At 39.2% G+C, this 16,331-nt stretch overlaps 1 protein-coding gene across 2 annotated transcripts in view; it reads right to left on the bottom strand.

The window, feature by feature from the left end:
* Positions 1–6,314: 6,314 nt before the first annotated feature.
* tmem131 (transmembrane protein 131) overlaps positions 6,315–16,331 on the bottom strand; it is an 87,260-nt gene continuing 77,243 nt past the window's right edge. For both annotated transcript variants that reach the window (XM_008107092.3, XM_016992338.2), the window contains exons 33-41: positions 15,632–15,756; positions 15,052–15,173; positions 14,742–14,900; positions 13,664–13,823; positions 12,279–12,400; positions 12,102–12,198; positions 11,379–11,476; positions 9,450–9,613; positions 6,315–7,243 (exon numbers count right to left, since the gene is read on the bottom strand). In XM_008107092.3, the coding sequence (XP_008105299.1) occupies positions 6,947–7,243; positions 9,450–9,613; positions 11,379–11,476; positions 12,102–12,198; positions 12,279–12,400; positions 13,664–13,823; positions 14,742–14,900; positions 15,052–15,173; positions 15,632–15,756 (1,344 nt within the window). In that variant the 3' untranslated portion in view covers positions 6,315–6,946. The remainder of the gene's footprint in view (positions 7,244–9,449; positions 9,614–11,378; positions 11,477–12,101; positions 12,199–12,278; positions 12,401–13,663; positions 13,824–14,741; positions 14,901–15,051; positions 15,174–15,631; positions 15,757–16,331) is intronic.

Raw genomic sequence — 16,331 nt, 5'->3', positions numbered from 1 at the left:
CCCACCCAGGTAAGGAGATTACAGAAGGCAGCCAGCTGCTTTGGCTTCTCTCCCTCCCCATTCTTTCCTTCCAATCACGAGCCATTGATTTGGAAACAAGGCCGGTTTGGAGACACGAGGCTCTGCCTGCACCAAGAGAAAGAGGGAGGAAGAGCCATGCGTTTCCTTTTTTTTCCCTCCTCCCTCCCTCCCTCGCATATAAATGGCCCCCCATGGGATGATTCACCCCCCTTCCCTCCCTTCCCTTCGGAGATGCCCTTTCCTCCTTCCAGTTTTTTCGAAAGGGAAAGAGCCACAGCTCTCACCTTGGATTGAGTGAAGGATGCAATGTTTCCAATTGGCCACTAGATGGCGTCGGATAATACGGAGTGTCGGATAAGCGGAAGTCGGATAAGTGAGACTCTACTGTAGGTGTATCCACACTACACGAATATTGATCCCATTGGAACTGACCCTGCTTCATCCTAAAGAAAGCCAACATGGTATAGTTGTTTGAGTGATAAACTAAGATGCTTGGAGATAAGGGTTTTTCAATCCCCACTCAGCCATTGACATCCAATGAGTGACCTTGGGCTAGTCACACTTTCTCAGCTTCAGAGGAAGGCAAGGGCAAACCACCTCTGAACAAATTCAGCTAAGCAAAACACCATGACAGGTTTGCTTTAGGGTTGCAATAAGTCAGAAATGTTTTGATGACAAAGAACAATAAGTTCCATCCTAACTAACCAGAGATTTGTAGTTTGGGGAAGTACATAAACTTTGAGCCACATAACTTTAACTATAGCACTAGAACTCTCTAGTAAGTAATTCTGTGTATCTCACCAAACAAAAAATCCCAGGATTCCTTGGGATGGAGCAGGTACAATTAGAATCAAGTAAGGTACTATATATGTGCAGTGTGGATCAATTTATTGTTTACACATCAGGAGAGAAGTTGAATCTTTTGGACTGAACCAAAAGATTTTGGAAGTTCTACAGATAACCACTTCTCCTTCCTGATAGCATTGCTTGGTGGTTTCCCTTGGTTTTTCTGGAAACCCACCCTCATTCCAGAGCATTCTGGGAAGAGCTGAGATGTGCTGGCAGCTTTGCTCCCCCTTGGCCCACTCACCACGAGAAGCTGACCATCTTTCTGAAACTGAGTCTGACCCTGGGGCTGGTTTTCTAGCTTTGGATTTGGTTGATTTAAAAGGTTTTTTTAGACTGGCATCATATTCCATAAATGCACATTTATTATTCTTGGTGGTTGTTTTCTTAATACAAATTTTCAGGTAAAGATCTTCAAAATACAGTAGCACTTTTGTTGCAAAAGACTGGAATTTCACAAAGTATAGTATTCTTTATAGTACTCCACCCTTCTGCAGGAGCAGGAAGATCAAGAGGCTGGGCTCACAAATGCTGGCTTCATAAGAGATGTTACTGGATAATTGTGTCATAATGTTTTATTGATTTATAAATATAAAAATAGAGAGGCAACAACACAAGCACTCTTATAATTGCAAATTCACTGGCTGTCCTACATCAGCCAGAGAAGAAACATGGTCCTCTTTAAGCTCCTGTATATATCTCAGATTTCAGTTTCCTTTGTTTCTTCTCATTCCTGCTCCTGAAGAAATGCCTTCTTGTCCTAGAAGACAAGAATTAATCATGTCCCCAGTTCCAGCGGCCCAGTCCAGTTCGGCTATTCAAGGATAATCTCCCTTTTTTGCAAACCCCTTCAGTTTACTAAGGAACCAGTCATCACACATCTGCAGTCATCTCCTTTGCTTTGTCTTGTCCCAATCAATGGCCATGCCCCCTTTAAAAAACAAGTGAAAACCACCAAATTTGGCATGACATTATACATGAACAGCACACGTTTGTAATTTTTGGTTATTTTCCTAGCACAAGTGACTATGGAGAGAAACACTGGTCTCGGCAGTGCAGGCATTACAGAGAAAAGTGTTTAATAATATACTCCAGTTGTAGCCATTAAGGGAGAATCATGTACCCCTATCATTTAGCTGAAACCTGTTTTCCTATCCATACTGCATTCTTCTCAAACATGCAACTAAATAAATGCTTCACCAGAGCAAGTGTTTAATATGAGCATACCTTCTTATTTCCTTCCATAGTAAACATCACTCTTTACTTCTTTTCTCACAAGGCTTAAACAAGTCTACCATATTTACTATATATGGATATTAGTAGCCAGTCTGCCCCAAAGCATGTAAGGTGACATTCCTGATGAAACCTGCTTACCGGAGTCCTTCATTGTAAGGGAAACAAAAGTTAAGTAGCTTAAAACAAAAGTTAGGTAGGTAGTCTGCCCGGAAGCATGTCCGCTTAACAGCAGCAACAGAACAAGTTTCCATTTCCCCTAGAGATGTAAAGAGCAGATAAACTGAAATACTTTCAGCTGAGACAGAAACCTATAATCTGCATGAGACAGAAACAAATGAGCTCTCTGGTTCCTAAAATGATGTTTTAAATTTTACCGTAAAGGTAAAGGTTTTCCTCTGACATCAAGTCTAATTGTGTCCAATTCTGGGGGGTGGTGCTCATCTCCATTTCTAAGCCGATGAGCTGGCATTGTCTGTAGACACCTCCAAGGTCATTTGACCGGCATGACTGCATGGTGTGCCATTACCTTCCCACTGGAACAGTACCTATTGATCTACTCACATTTGCATGTTTTCGAACTGCTAGGTTGTCAGAAGCTGGGGCTAACAGCAGGAGCTCACCCCGTTCCCTGGATTTGAATTGCTGACCTTTCGGACAGCAAGTTCAGCAGCTCAGCAGTTTAACCTGCTGCATCATCGGGGGCTCCTTTTAAACTTTATACAACACAAGAAATGCCACACGTGAGAGCCAGCATGGTCTAGTGGTTTGAGCATGGGATTATGACTCTGGAGATCAGAGTTTGAATCCCTCTTTGACCATGGAAACCCACTGGATGACTTTGGGCAAGTCACACACTCTCAGCCTCGGAGGGAGACAAAGGCAAACCCCCCCCCCCCCAACAAATATTTCCAAGAAACCTTGTGAAAGAGTTGCCCTAAGTTGCACACGACTTGAAAGCACACAATTCCCACATGAATTCCATGGGGTTTTCTTAAGCATAGAATACTCAGAGGTGGTTGCCAGTTCCTTTTGCTGAAATATAGGATATGACAGCTGGTTTTTGTTGTTGAAAAATTCATACATCAACACAGAAAATTTCACTTTAAGCTTGAACTGTTTTTACTGGGACTGATGGATGAGCAACAGGAAAGAAAATACAGAAGACTGCTGTGATAGGTGACCATGGCAGCACGACCACTATACACACAAAAATGGAAGAGTGAAGTAATACTAATAAAAGAGAATTTGCAGTTAAAACTATCATTAAAAAAAGATTGGGAACTTGTATTTTTTCAGAGAAAAGAATAATAGTAGAGGAAATATACTGTATGTTCTTGTGAATAAGTCATATATTTTGACCTATAATCACCGTAAAGAAAGTTGGAAGTCAATGTAGCCTTTATTATTGTTAATTGTGTTCTTCCTTATCCTTCTTTCCTTCTTTCCTTTCTTTCTTTCTTTCCTTCCTTCCTTCCTTCCTTCCTTCCTTCCTTCCTTCCTTCCTTCCTTCCTTCCTTCCTTCCTTCCTTCCTTCCTTCCTTCCTTCCTTCCTTCCTTCCTTCCTTCCTTCCTTCCTTCCTTCCTTCCTTTCTATTATGCATGATTTTGAATGTTCCTGGAAACTTTTAATACAAGAACCCCAACATACCTAGAAATCTTTCCAGTGGTATGAAGCTGACGTCTTATTAGCAAACTAGATTAAGCAATGTGCACAGTAAACTGTTTTCCTAAAACTAGCTGCTGATTTAAAGAAAGATAACTGCAATGACACAGTGCACATTTTTATGGTACTCTACGTCTCCTTCCAACTCACCTGCAGGCTTGCTTTAAACACTCAAAATTATGTCTTCGTTTTTCTCACCAAGGGAGGTAAATTGTACATCCTGTTTCAGGACCTAAGTAGGTCTGTATCATTTTTGAAAAAGATACGGCAGGAACACAGAAAATGGCATTTCTCCCTTATTAGAGCTTCTGCCAGCTTGCTAAATTTACTGTTGGGTTCCTGGACACTGTCATATTGCCTGCTTGTGACTAAGTCACATCAGTGGATTGTATGCTGGATACACTTTCCTCTAAGATTAATTGCCCTGCCAGCTATGCATTATAGATCTACTGGAAATCAAAATGAACCAATTTATTATCACTTCAATTCATGCCAAACACATTAGTGTTGGTTTGTTACACACTCATGTTACTAATCAGTTTAGATATGGTTTTAAGTAGGAATGATATGTATTGGGTGCACAAACATACAAAAAATCCCACTTCAGATTCTTCAATTGGTCATCTGAAACCTCACACAACTGAGTTTCACGCCTGTTCAGAGATCCTATTCGGCACTTGAATAGATGGCACGTCCAAAACTAGCATCCCCTCTGACCCTGTCGAGAAGTCTGCACTGTTGGATGAAAGTCAGTATTACGTATGACCATGTTGTCTTTCTGCACAAATCATGGAGAAAAATACCCTGAAACAAAGATGCTAATGTTGAGAGAGCTCTCACAGAATGGATTCTCAGAGCAATCAGGATGGGCTATTTAGAAAGTTTATAACCAATAGCTTGGGAAATTTGGAAGACGGACACAATGCACAGTTCATTGTTGTGGAAAGTAAGAGCTCCGCATACATTGAGATAATGGAGGGATCAATGGATTTGAATTAAGGGCAGGATGTACTATATCTTCACTCAGATGGAACTGGGAAGTGACCTTCAGAAGAAACGTGACATTGCATCACAAAAACACCTTGTAATGGTGAAACACCAATAATGGCTCATCAACACATACTGCCACAAGTTCAGAGGTGTGTCTGGCTGAAATAAAGGCAACAAGGAATGCTACCTTCAAGGTAAGTGGGCACTTGTCCATGGTAGCAAGTGAACAGGAGGAGATAAGGCCAAAGACAATGACCAAGGAGAGGGAGCAGAAGAAAAAATGCTACAAAGGGGCGAAGAGCAAATAACAAAGTTGCAAAGATCATGTGACTCTTTCCTGTTTCTGGGCTGTAAAAGCGTGTGGAAAGATCATCAGCACCATCCAGATAATTAGATATTAATTTCCTATCAGTAATTATTGACTGGAAGCCCCTTGATTTTGTTGGTATGGGTAGTCCTTCCACCAATGCAGGTCATAATTCTTTCCTAAGCACTGTTGTGTTCTAGTTATTGGGCCACCTGGTAACTCACCTAGAGAAACACATGACAGTTTTGCAATCTGTCAATTCTGCTATAAGTGAAGTCCTGGCAGCTTGATAAAAACCTTTCTGAGCTAGTACTCCACTGGCATAGTATTTAAAAGTGCATAGAAATGACCAACGATGTCAGGAGTACTTTGTGCTTTTCCTGCATGGCAGGGGGTTGGATTAGATGGCCCATGTGGTCTCTTCTAACTCTATTATTCTATGATTCTATGATGGGGCATTCAAGTAGGACTTTCAGGAGACCAAGATTGATTATCAGGACTTCAATGCATTGTTTCATACCTTATGATAGTACATTTAATTCCTATTACTAGAGTTCCCTCCTGGACAAATTCATAATCCTTATTTGTAGCAGCAAAGCCTCCCTATTTAGTTTTATTAATGTTTAATAAAAAATATGTTATACGACTATGCATTGAAACCAGTCCTAAGAATTTTGCAGACAATGTCATGCTAAAAAACCTCTCTTCTCTTTAATCCATTCATCTTCAAGTATATCAATAATTCTTCTATAAAGCTAGTTATGGTGTATCCCAAAATTTTCCTATTGCAAGTAACCATTACTTTGGTGTCGAATATATCACAGCAAAGAGCGAAAGGATTCTATTATGTGGAGGAAGTATGAGAGAGAAGATAACTTCTCTTTAGTGACTCAGCAGCAAAACAGACATGTTGGATGCAGCTGTCATCCAGTCTGCTGCCAGCAAATTCACACTGTAGTTGCCATTTAAAAGAAGTTTACATGACATGGCTATTTTTATACACTGTTTTCCTGTGCAGCTGACTTTCAGAAGGACTTAAGTTCATTTTAGTGCAATTGCTTGTTTGGCAATTGTCCCTGGGATGGATGGACAGCTCTTATATGAACAAAAGCTCTGTAGACTGGTAAAGCGTCAGCCCTGAGATTACCGCTGCCAAGACAACTGGCACTTATATGGATGCTGCTACATAGCCTGTCAAATGTCTGAATTTCAACATACGATGCAAACTAACAGGAAGTAGTAACACAAGAGTGAAAAAAGCATTATTTATTTTCAAGTACAACTCAAAGTTGTATTGGTAAGAAAAGCACAAGGAATTGGCTATGCATATTTCAGTTCAACTTAAAAATGCATTCAGGTTTACAAATTTACAAACAGCACATAAAATGTTGAATTTGAACAGAATGCTCTTATATTCAGCAATTTTTGCTCCTAAGGTTTTTACATTCGTTGAGTCTTTAACAAAGACAGCCTTACTTTTTAAAAAATACTCGGCATTTTTTTGCACACGGTGCTCCTTATAATTATGATTCAGAGCATAATACTGGGTGAGGGTTTAAAAATCAAGCACAGTAGCCTAAAATCACTGCATTTTGGAAGTTGCCAGGTGATTGAAAAACCTTAAGGAGAGATGTTAACACACCAAGGCTTTGGCCGCTGATTAACAATCCAAACCACTTCCAAGCTGATCAGCAATTTCATACTACCATAACTGCAAGACTTTAATAGGAGCAAGAGATGGATATATGACTAGATTTTAATGGTGCTGTGGGGAAAGGAGCAAGGGGCTGATGGCAGCAAACAGCTTGCAAATTATGTTCCAGACATGTTACAGAATTTACCATGATCAGATCTGGGCAACTGTCCTTTTATTTTGCTTAATTTCAGTTTTCAGGTGGGTAATGCACATTAGGCCAAGGATCTGAGCTTCTTCTCCCAATTGCAGGGCTCCAAATTAGCCAAGGGTTATATGTTTGTCCCAAGTCTTCAGGGCTGCTAACTGCCGGGGTGGCAGCAGCAGCAGAAGGCGGAGGTGCATTTTCATTTCCAAGGTCAATTCCCGGCAAGGTGTTTGTGGGAGTGTTGAAAGGAAGGGTGCTGTTCAAATTGCTTGACCAAATGGAGCTGCTGAATGGAGTGGTAGTAGTAGACCAGAAGCTGCTTGGGTTGCCAAGGATAGACTGCATTACGCAAAACAAAAAGGGAAAACAGAAATTGTCACACACAAGGAAAAAGGAGTAGTCAGTTACAGGTATCACTAAGTACTAAACCAGGGTTTCTTAAACTTTTTCCACTCACAACTCCTTTCCATTTGAGAGATTTGTACAGAACCCCAAGTATATAGATATATAAAATAGGTTTTTAAAACCTACAAATATTTAGGGATAATAAATCAGCATTTGCAAGGCTTCCTAAACAGGCTGATTTTCCTTTTTGTGAAGTATGGGTGAAACATCTTCTGCAGAGTCCACTTGAAACAGTGTATGTTTTTGCTAACATGGTGGTGTAAATGTGTGACATTCAGAATTGTTTTGCTGTTATCAAATTTTCATGACCCCAATACTGAGCTAAGGGAACCCCATTTGGGGTCAAAACTTCAGTTTAAGCAGCAATGCATTAAACAACTGGTGTGAAATGATAAGTGTACGACTCGTTCTTTTATTATGATTATCTCTTGACATGCAAGCGATGTTAAACAATTCAGTAGGTTACAAAATGACCACATGAATCATCTCAATTGTAAGCTATTCTCAGTACTACACAACACAAAAGAATCTGCTTCGTCAAAATGTTAGGTTCATCTTGTACTGATGCTAATAAAATAAGAAATTGGCAGTAGGCCAGAAGGAACTCACAAGCTGTATCAAGTTTCCTTATACTGATTTATAATGTCAAAAACCATGTTACATAACAAAAACAGGAATATTCTACTGAAAAGGTTGCCATCAGCATGAGGTACACCAAGCTATGCAACTGGCTGTACGTACTGTGCGTGAGTGGAAGTGGCCACTGACCTATCCTGTGTGGCACTGTAACTTGCCTTCAATGACCAAGTGACAGCTTGGGGTGTTCCTGGGTCCAATGGATTTACTCCATCACCAAGTGACCCCTGTAGCTTACAAGCCTTTCTCAAACTGTTCTTCTAATTGGAAGTGAGAGATATGGTTAACAATTGCCCACGGTTTAGTAAAATTCAGCATTCACAGCTGCATTATACATAACACTGTCTTTGAATACTTCAGAAGCTTCAACTGATTTAGAATACGACAGCTACGCTGGGTTGGATTGGCTGTAATATTAAGCACATTATTCCAATACTTAAAGAACTTTGAAGTTTTCCTGTTTCTTTGTGGGTAAGATTCAAAGTCCCAGTTTTGATTTTTAAATCATTACCTGTGATCACAAAGTAACCGAATCATCATGTATTCCTACATGAACCTTTCCGAGGCTGAAACTTAAGTGCATCTTTGTTGGTGGCCATACGGCCGTTGCCACCCAGTATCTTTGTTTGCCAACAGCTAATGGCCATCTAAAATTTTCCAACCACAATGACCTAGATGTTTTACAATGGCGGCTGGCAAGCCTTTCTGGTAGAGATCATTTTTAATGCTCACTACTGTGACATAAAGGAACACATGGGCATTATATTTGGAATATTAAGATTCGGAATATTGACATGCGGCTTTGTTTGCTCACACACTGGAAATTTTTTAAAAATTGTGCCCAGAGGCCTTGCAACACTTTGGCATAAGTCAGACAGGGGTAAATTCAAATTACAACGAACTGAACAATAAACAGCGACTGTGCCAATGCTGTGCAACCCAGAGAGTTAAACTTATTGCTATACATAATTTTCATAGGTCCATGTTGACATCACACATGATCGAGAAAATGGATGGCCTTGGAAAATTTCAGAATTTGCCTAAGTCAGAATGATCAGCTTCATTTTCTAGAATTGTTAAATGAGCCTGTGTAATTTATTCAGAATTTTTAAATAGTCAACCCATTCTGAAACCGTTCTGTCAGAGTCACAATTGATACATTAAAATAGGGACCTTTTAATGTTACAGGATTTTCACTTTTGAAGCTCTTGTGTGACAACAAGCTTGTGAACCTTCAGATACAAGGGAAAGAATCTTGAGTGCCAGAGGACTCATGATCACTTTTGAGGCAACTTGAGCAGTTCTTGCCCTCTCTATCAGATCCCCAGGCTTTTAGGTCTGCCCCAAGTTCTGGTAGCTGGAAATATTACTTCAGGTTTCTCATCATGTGCTGTGAAACGCCAAAAATGGCTGTTCAATCTTCAACGCATGCCCATTCCTGAACCAGAATGACATTTCGAAGTACTCAGCAACTCTGACATGGAATAAGAGAATCTACACTTACTGGAGTTGTGTGAGTTGGGGATCCTGAGCTTGAGGGCCAGGGAGGCATAAGATCTGTAGCTGAAGAGTCCCAGATGGATGAAGGAACATTGGTAAATTCACTCCAGTTTTGCTGAGATTCCTGGCCATATGTAGATGGTGACAATCCAAGCTTACTGAAAACTTCTGAGTGAGTGAAAGAAAGATAAAACATATTTGCATTATGTTCTGTCTGGATAGATTTACACATGTTTTTCAGTAGATTAAATTAACACATTTGTACTGATATATGTAAAAGGCGACAGAAGAATTCAAGTATGGAACAGATTTAATTGGGTATTAATCAAACATGGCAGACACTAGTTAGAACATGTCTCCTGCCAGTCTGATTGGCACATGAAGATGAAGATGACTTTGCTACAACTAAGCTGGAAGGAACTGTATAAAATTACCAAGTGCAAACATCCAGTTTTTACTCTGACCTTTCTGAGAATGACTGGCAATGACTGGACCATTTGTGAAACATGCCTTTGTATATTTTGCTTTAAACACTTACACATGAACAATTTCTTGAACTGAAAGCTTACAATAAAACTTCCTTGCTGAGGTGTGTGTTTGTTTTTGTCTTGTGGGAGCAGATTTTAAACTCTTAACTCGGAACTGACACCGAACTTTGACAGATGCTATAGAAATGTGCAGATCTTTTTTTTGACATGTGAACTAGTAATGTTTTATCTCAGCTAGGAGAACATGCTGATTTTTTCCCCCAGAAGACCAACTGTTTTCTATTTATTATATCCTGTTACTTTATCATTTCCCTAATTATAGCATCGTTAAAGGCAGACTGTGACTACTTTGTTTGCCCTGTTTTCCACGCTGAGTGACAGACTGGGCTGAGCAGGGACTTGCCCTTGATTCTTATATGGGAATTAAGAAAAGTAACCGAATCCACTCTTCACTGCTTTGAATTTTGAAGGGCACAAGTGCTCAAAGCAACTACAGGTTGAACATTCCTAACTGGAAATGCTTGGTCTAGAAGTATTTTGGATTTCTTTTTTCTTCTTCAGATTTTGGAATATTTGCAGTACCTAATGAGAACTCTTAGAGACAAGACCCAAGTCTAAACATGAAATTCACTTAGATGTCTTACACACCTTACTTAGCCCAAAGGTAATTATATACCACATTTTAAATAATTTTGAGCATGAAGTGATGACTTGCAATTTTAAAGCAATGTATTTGAAGCTAGGAACTATTAATAACTTTAAAAATATTCATTGTTGGGAGGAAGCTTCACGAGTGACAGGAGAATGCATAAGTGGCATTGGGGAAGGATTGGATTTTCCCTGAAGTTTAGAAATAAAGATAAAGTTAATTCTTATAGCCATTTATCTGGTTCTTTCTGCTGTACACTTAACACTGACATTTTATACCATAGGCAAGTTTTATGTTCCTAAAATGGATGTTACTGCAATCTTTGGCACAAATGTCTTGCTAGCTCTAAATCACCTCTGCCAACGCATGGTAGGAACATGTGTCCTTTTGCTTCTGGGCAGAAAGCCTGACAGATTTGGCAGCTTTCTCCCTAGGCATCTAAGTTCTTTTGTCAGGTCCTAATCAAGAGAGAAAGGTTTATTTAACCATGAAGAAAAAAAAGCTCCTGTCAATTTCATAATATAGCTAAATATCAATTTTTTCTCATATTACGTGGTTTAAATAACTCTTGAAACGAAAAAACACCTCCTGTCTGTCAAAGAAAAGTGGTCTGTTCCTAAGTGAGAGCGAAAACACATTCCTTCATTTGTCTCCCGAAGGACTTTATTTCTTTCCTCTCAGCTGGATAGGAATTCACTGCGCTGTATAACCTTCTATTTTTCAAGCCATTAAAACAACACACAAATCTATACATTTATTTCCAAGCTGGAAAAACCTACTATGACAAATCACTCACCTCCAGTCAGATTAAAAGAGTTTCCAAATGCTGAAAACGAGTTGAGGGGTGTGAAATCTGGGCTGCTAGGATTGCTTATAGGACTCCACAAACCAGAACTAAAAATATAGCAAGAGAAAAGAAAGTTTCATTAGGAAAGTGAAGAACATCAGAACACAACCAAATATTCATGGACCATAATTACGGTATTCAAAAGCACAAATAATAACCATAACATACTATTAATTAAAATCTGGCATCTATAATTTATCAGTATGTGCCAATGGGATGTGTACCTAAAAAATTGTGGCCAGGCCCAAAAATTTGTCTGTTAAGATATTTATCTCTTCTTGTAGAACCAAGAGCTGCAACAATGATTAGATCTACATGTCAAATAATGCAGTGTAGCCCCATATAATGCAGCTAAATAAAGTTCAAACTGCATTCTTTGGCAGTGTAGATCCAGCCTATGAATCTCACTTTCCAGTGTGCTATCGAAGGCGAATTTTTTATTGTCTTATTCTAGAATCTAATACAAACAAACAATGAATTACTAAATAGGTTGTGCCTAAATGTAGAGACTTCAAGCAAGACTACTGTTATTTACCAAAATGAAAATTTGTAAAATGTATGAATAATGCTTTATAAGCCCAGTCTTCCAAACAAGGTGTGGGAGAGAAACCTGTTACTCCCCGAACCCTTGACTACTTGGTATTTTGTTATAGAAGGAATAATTTAAGATACCTGTCAGAGCCATCACTGTCAGCAGCTGTGTTTGAAGTATTCATGCAGCCAGAAACCTCGCCTTTACCTGGTGAAGGCTTTACTAGGCCACTGCCTCCTGTAATGAGAGGATTAAATTAGTAAATCAAATCAGCATGACAATTCCATGTTAAGAACTTCCCCAGATCTGTATGTTACCTGGGCTCTTGTCATAACCAGCAGCTACAGCGGCAAAAGTAGGATTTCCATTCCTGCCAGGGAGAGAGGCTGCCTTGGCCACCTTATGTTTGGCACCAGCCAGCAATTTGCTTTTTGGTTCACTACAAATGTAAGAGAGAGACAGAGAGAGGTGATGTTCCTTCAGAGCTCAACTGTATTGGAATATATCACCAGAATTGAATATCTGGACATTTCAAGGCATTGATCAAGTACCTTTGGCCTTGGACTGTCTGACAAATGACTATTGAGATTCAAGAAGATAATTCTCTTTATCTCACTTTCTCAAGACCATTTTAAATGTAAATCTAGTACTGAGGTATGGTCAGAGGTATGATCTGAGTCACTGCCTGTCAAAGGAAATGTAGAGGGAATGTTTTTTTGAACAGGACAGATTTTTTTAAAGAAGAAAGCTTCCATGCTTTCAGTTCACTAGTATCGGCTTGAGACATGTGTACTAAACTACAATGGCTTCACCTGACGTCCTGGGAGAAAGTTTGCTCCTCTCCAATGGGAAAAAGAACCTTTATTTGTTTATTTATTTATTTAATTAACTATTTAGCTTAAACTATTTATAAATTCCTCTTTATTCAGTCAGATTCCCAACAGTCTACAATGGCCATGGGCAGCAGTTTTCACATTAAATGCAACCAAAAAAATTAGAGCAGTCACTCTCATAACAAATGTTAACATGCGGAACAACATGTGTGCATGTGCCTTCAAATCACCTGTGAACTTATGATGACCCCAAGAGTTTCATATGGGTTTCTTAGGCAAAAAATACTCAGAGGTGGCGGTTCCACCTCCTTCCTCTAAATGTAACCCACAGTACACAATATTTTTAGGCAAATAATGTTTTAACCAGATGTCAAAATAATGTAAGGTCAGTATCACTTGTACACTTTGAGAAGGGCATTTGTAAGTTGTGGAACCAGCCCAGAGGGTGCTCAAAGATGTTCCAAATGTTCTAGATTAGCAGATGAATGCTGAAAAGGGTTCAGACGTGAAATGTTAACCATTTTAGTTCTGAAAGAATCAAACTGCAGTAAGCTGCAATAAGCATCCAACTGTATATGTCAGTTATTATTCTGACAGCAGACTTCTGCACAGCAAACTCTCACAAAAGTATGCGAAAGAAAACCCTTTGCAGAGCCCAAAATTCTCCCTGCAACTCTGAAGCCCTCTTTGAGGTGGTATATGGCTGAATCTAGTGCGATACAGGACTGCTGTTTCAACATATCCATATATGTGTGATTAAATAATTTCTTTTCAAAGCTAGAAATCTAACAACATAATAAAAATGGCATTTTGTACTGACACTGTCTCCAGACCTTTAGCTTAGTTATGCAGCCACCATCTGAACTTACTTGCAGTTGTTCACAATACTGCTGTAAGTACTTCGTGGCACAAAGGTCAATGATGAAGGAGGTGGGGACGAAGAGGCAGGAGTTGGTGAGGTCTGTCGTTGCTTCAGAAAAGCATCTGCATTGATGGTTTGCAGAGATAGCTTATAGAGGTTGTCAGTAGCTGGGAACCAAAACAGGATATTCATCAGATTAACTTACCTATAAAAGTTTTATTCTATCATCAATTAGTTCTACAAGTAGATAACAGAATTATGCAATATAACACATTTTAGGTCTGATGTTTTTGTAAGAACAAGCTACTTAGCTATTTATTGTGAACCATCTAAGCAGGGGTGTGGGAGGTTGAGGGGGGCACCTTATCCTTCCAGGGACCTTATGGATGCATCCCCCATTTGCATTACAAAACTCTAAACTCTGCTTTCTAATTTCAGTGATGCTAATTTTCCCATACACCCCTCTCCACAGCCCCACCACACTTTGCCTGTTCCTGACCTAAAGAGACACCCAATGAAAGGCAAGCTAGATAAAACTTTCAAATGTCTGACATCTCAAATATCCTCATTAACAAATCTCCTGACAGGATGGTTTGTGAGATCAATCAAGTTTTGCTTGATCTGGAGAAGGAGATTTTTTTTGGCAACTTAGGTTATCTTACTGGATAGTTTGTAGCCTTTTCACCAAGAAGAGGTGCCACAGGGAAACACCCTTTCTTGAATTGGGTCCTTTTAACCTGCTCAACTATAGGATCATACATATAGCTGAACTACAGTGGTCTTTTGAATTTTTATTCAGATATTACTTCCCTTCTGTCTAATTAATGAGACTGATTAAGGAGAGACTAGACATGGACATGGGATTCCCTGTCAGAGTAAGAAGAGATCCTATGAAAACCAGATTGGCCACTCGCCTCTCCCCACAAAAAGGAAATACGGGGGTGCATGAACTCAGATTTTCTCATGGGCAGCCTCCTAAGGACAGTTCATGGGGTGAAGGGACAATATGCTTTCATTTTGTCAGAGAGCCTGGCTTTTTATTCAGCCCACATAACCAAAATCAAATTGGTGCACTGAGTACTTACAGCTGCCTGCTTTGTGAATTGGCACCGAGTCCCACTCTGGTGGTGGAGAGTCTTTTTCTCCTTCTGAGCTGCTGGTATTGCCTAACTCCTGACCACAGCTACTGGAAAAAAACTTTGCTAATGATGGTGGTCTGCTGTCCATAGGTTTTGAGTGCATACCTATCATAAGAAAGGAAGGATGAAAGGCCAGCCTTCAGTTAGTGAGTCAGGAGCTCTTCCACTTTATAGAGTTAGGATCACTGAGGCAAAACGATGAAAAATAAAGTTTCAGAAATGCTCAGCAATCAGTATCAGATCTGGCAAAGCATACCTTTTTTCTGGGGATTTCTTGGCTTGAATCCATTTGTGAATGTATGCTGGGAAGACAGCTTGGAGGAAAAGCTTTTGTGTGGCTTAATTTCTAGTGATGAAGAATATGACACCTCAAAGGAGCTAAAATAAAAGCAATGAGTGCAGAAGATATGGTATTAAAGTAAATAACGTTCTCTGATCTCATTTCTTTCATTAGGCATCAGAACAATCAAATGGTGAGCTGTCTCCTTGAATCTGTTTATCTGATATGCTGTCTACAAAAGAAAGCCATAGAAGTGCAAAATTCTCCACAATTACAAGCTTGCCTTGTCCCCATTACCCATAATGCCGTTTCCTTTCCCAAAATCTCAATAAGAATAATTTACTTATTTTTAGGATTTTTATCCTGTTCTTCTCCAAGGCTAAGATCCAAGACATCTAACAAAACAGAAGAGGTCACTATTGTAGCGTAGCCTATTTCTGTGGGATAACTGACCTGAGAGCAAAGAACTCTCTGCATGACTCTTCATTTCCTCCAGATTAGTAAGGAAAGCAATGCAGATTGGATGGTTCTACAATTATCATTGCCTTTCACTTACCTAGATTTCACATCTGTAGGGATTTCTTTTTTGATTACTGGTAGTTTTTTGCTTTTCTGCTTTGCATGGATTTCGTTTTCCTGTTTTTCTGATATTGGATGTTTTCCCTTTTGCTTTTCTGTTTCCTGCAAGATCCCAAGAAAAATGTTAGTTGCACCTCTAAAATACATTTTTTAAAAATAAAATAAAAACAAACACTTTTAACAACAGGCATTAAATACAAGCTGTATCTCCAACCCACAGTTCTATCACAAAAATATTTATCCATGAGTATAGGGGTCATTTTACATGATTCCAATATTACAATTCATTATGATGAATTGCAACTGTTTTAATTTAAACCATGAGGCATCCTGAGACCTAGTCTGAGAGAAAGACAAAAAATAAAAACAAGTCAAGTCTCTTCTTTATAATCCTACCTATCCAGTGATATATACTGGATATATATTTTCTGTATCTCATAGGGATCAGGAGTAGTGGAAATGTGAGACAAAATCTGCCAACCATAATTATTGAAATTGCATGCTTGGCTTTTTATCTATTGATTCACCCTGTAGTAATACACATCTTGCCTAATGTATTTTGACATTCCGAAGCATTATTTGTCCTGCTGTTGTTATTTGAATGTTTAATTACTGTTGTCATCGAGTTTTGAAATGAGTTCTGCAAAATGCTCTGGGGACAATTTGCAAGCCTGAAA

This window comes from Anolis carolinensis, chromosome 3 (genome assembly GCF_035594765.1).
Source record: "Anolis carolinensis isolate JA03-04 chromosome 3, rAnoCar3.1.pri, whole genome shotgun sequence".
NCBI classification, from domain to species: Eukaryota; Metazoa; Chordata; class Lepidosauria; order Squamata; family Dactyloidae; genus Anolis; species Anolis carolinensis.
This window is presented reverse-complemented; position numbering and strand designations above follow the sequence as displayed.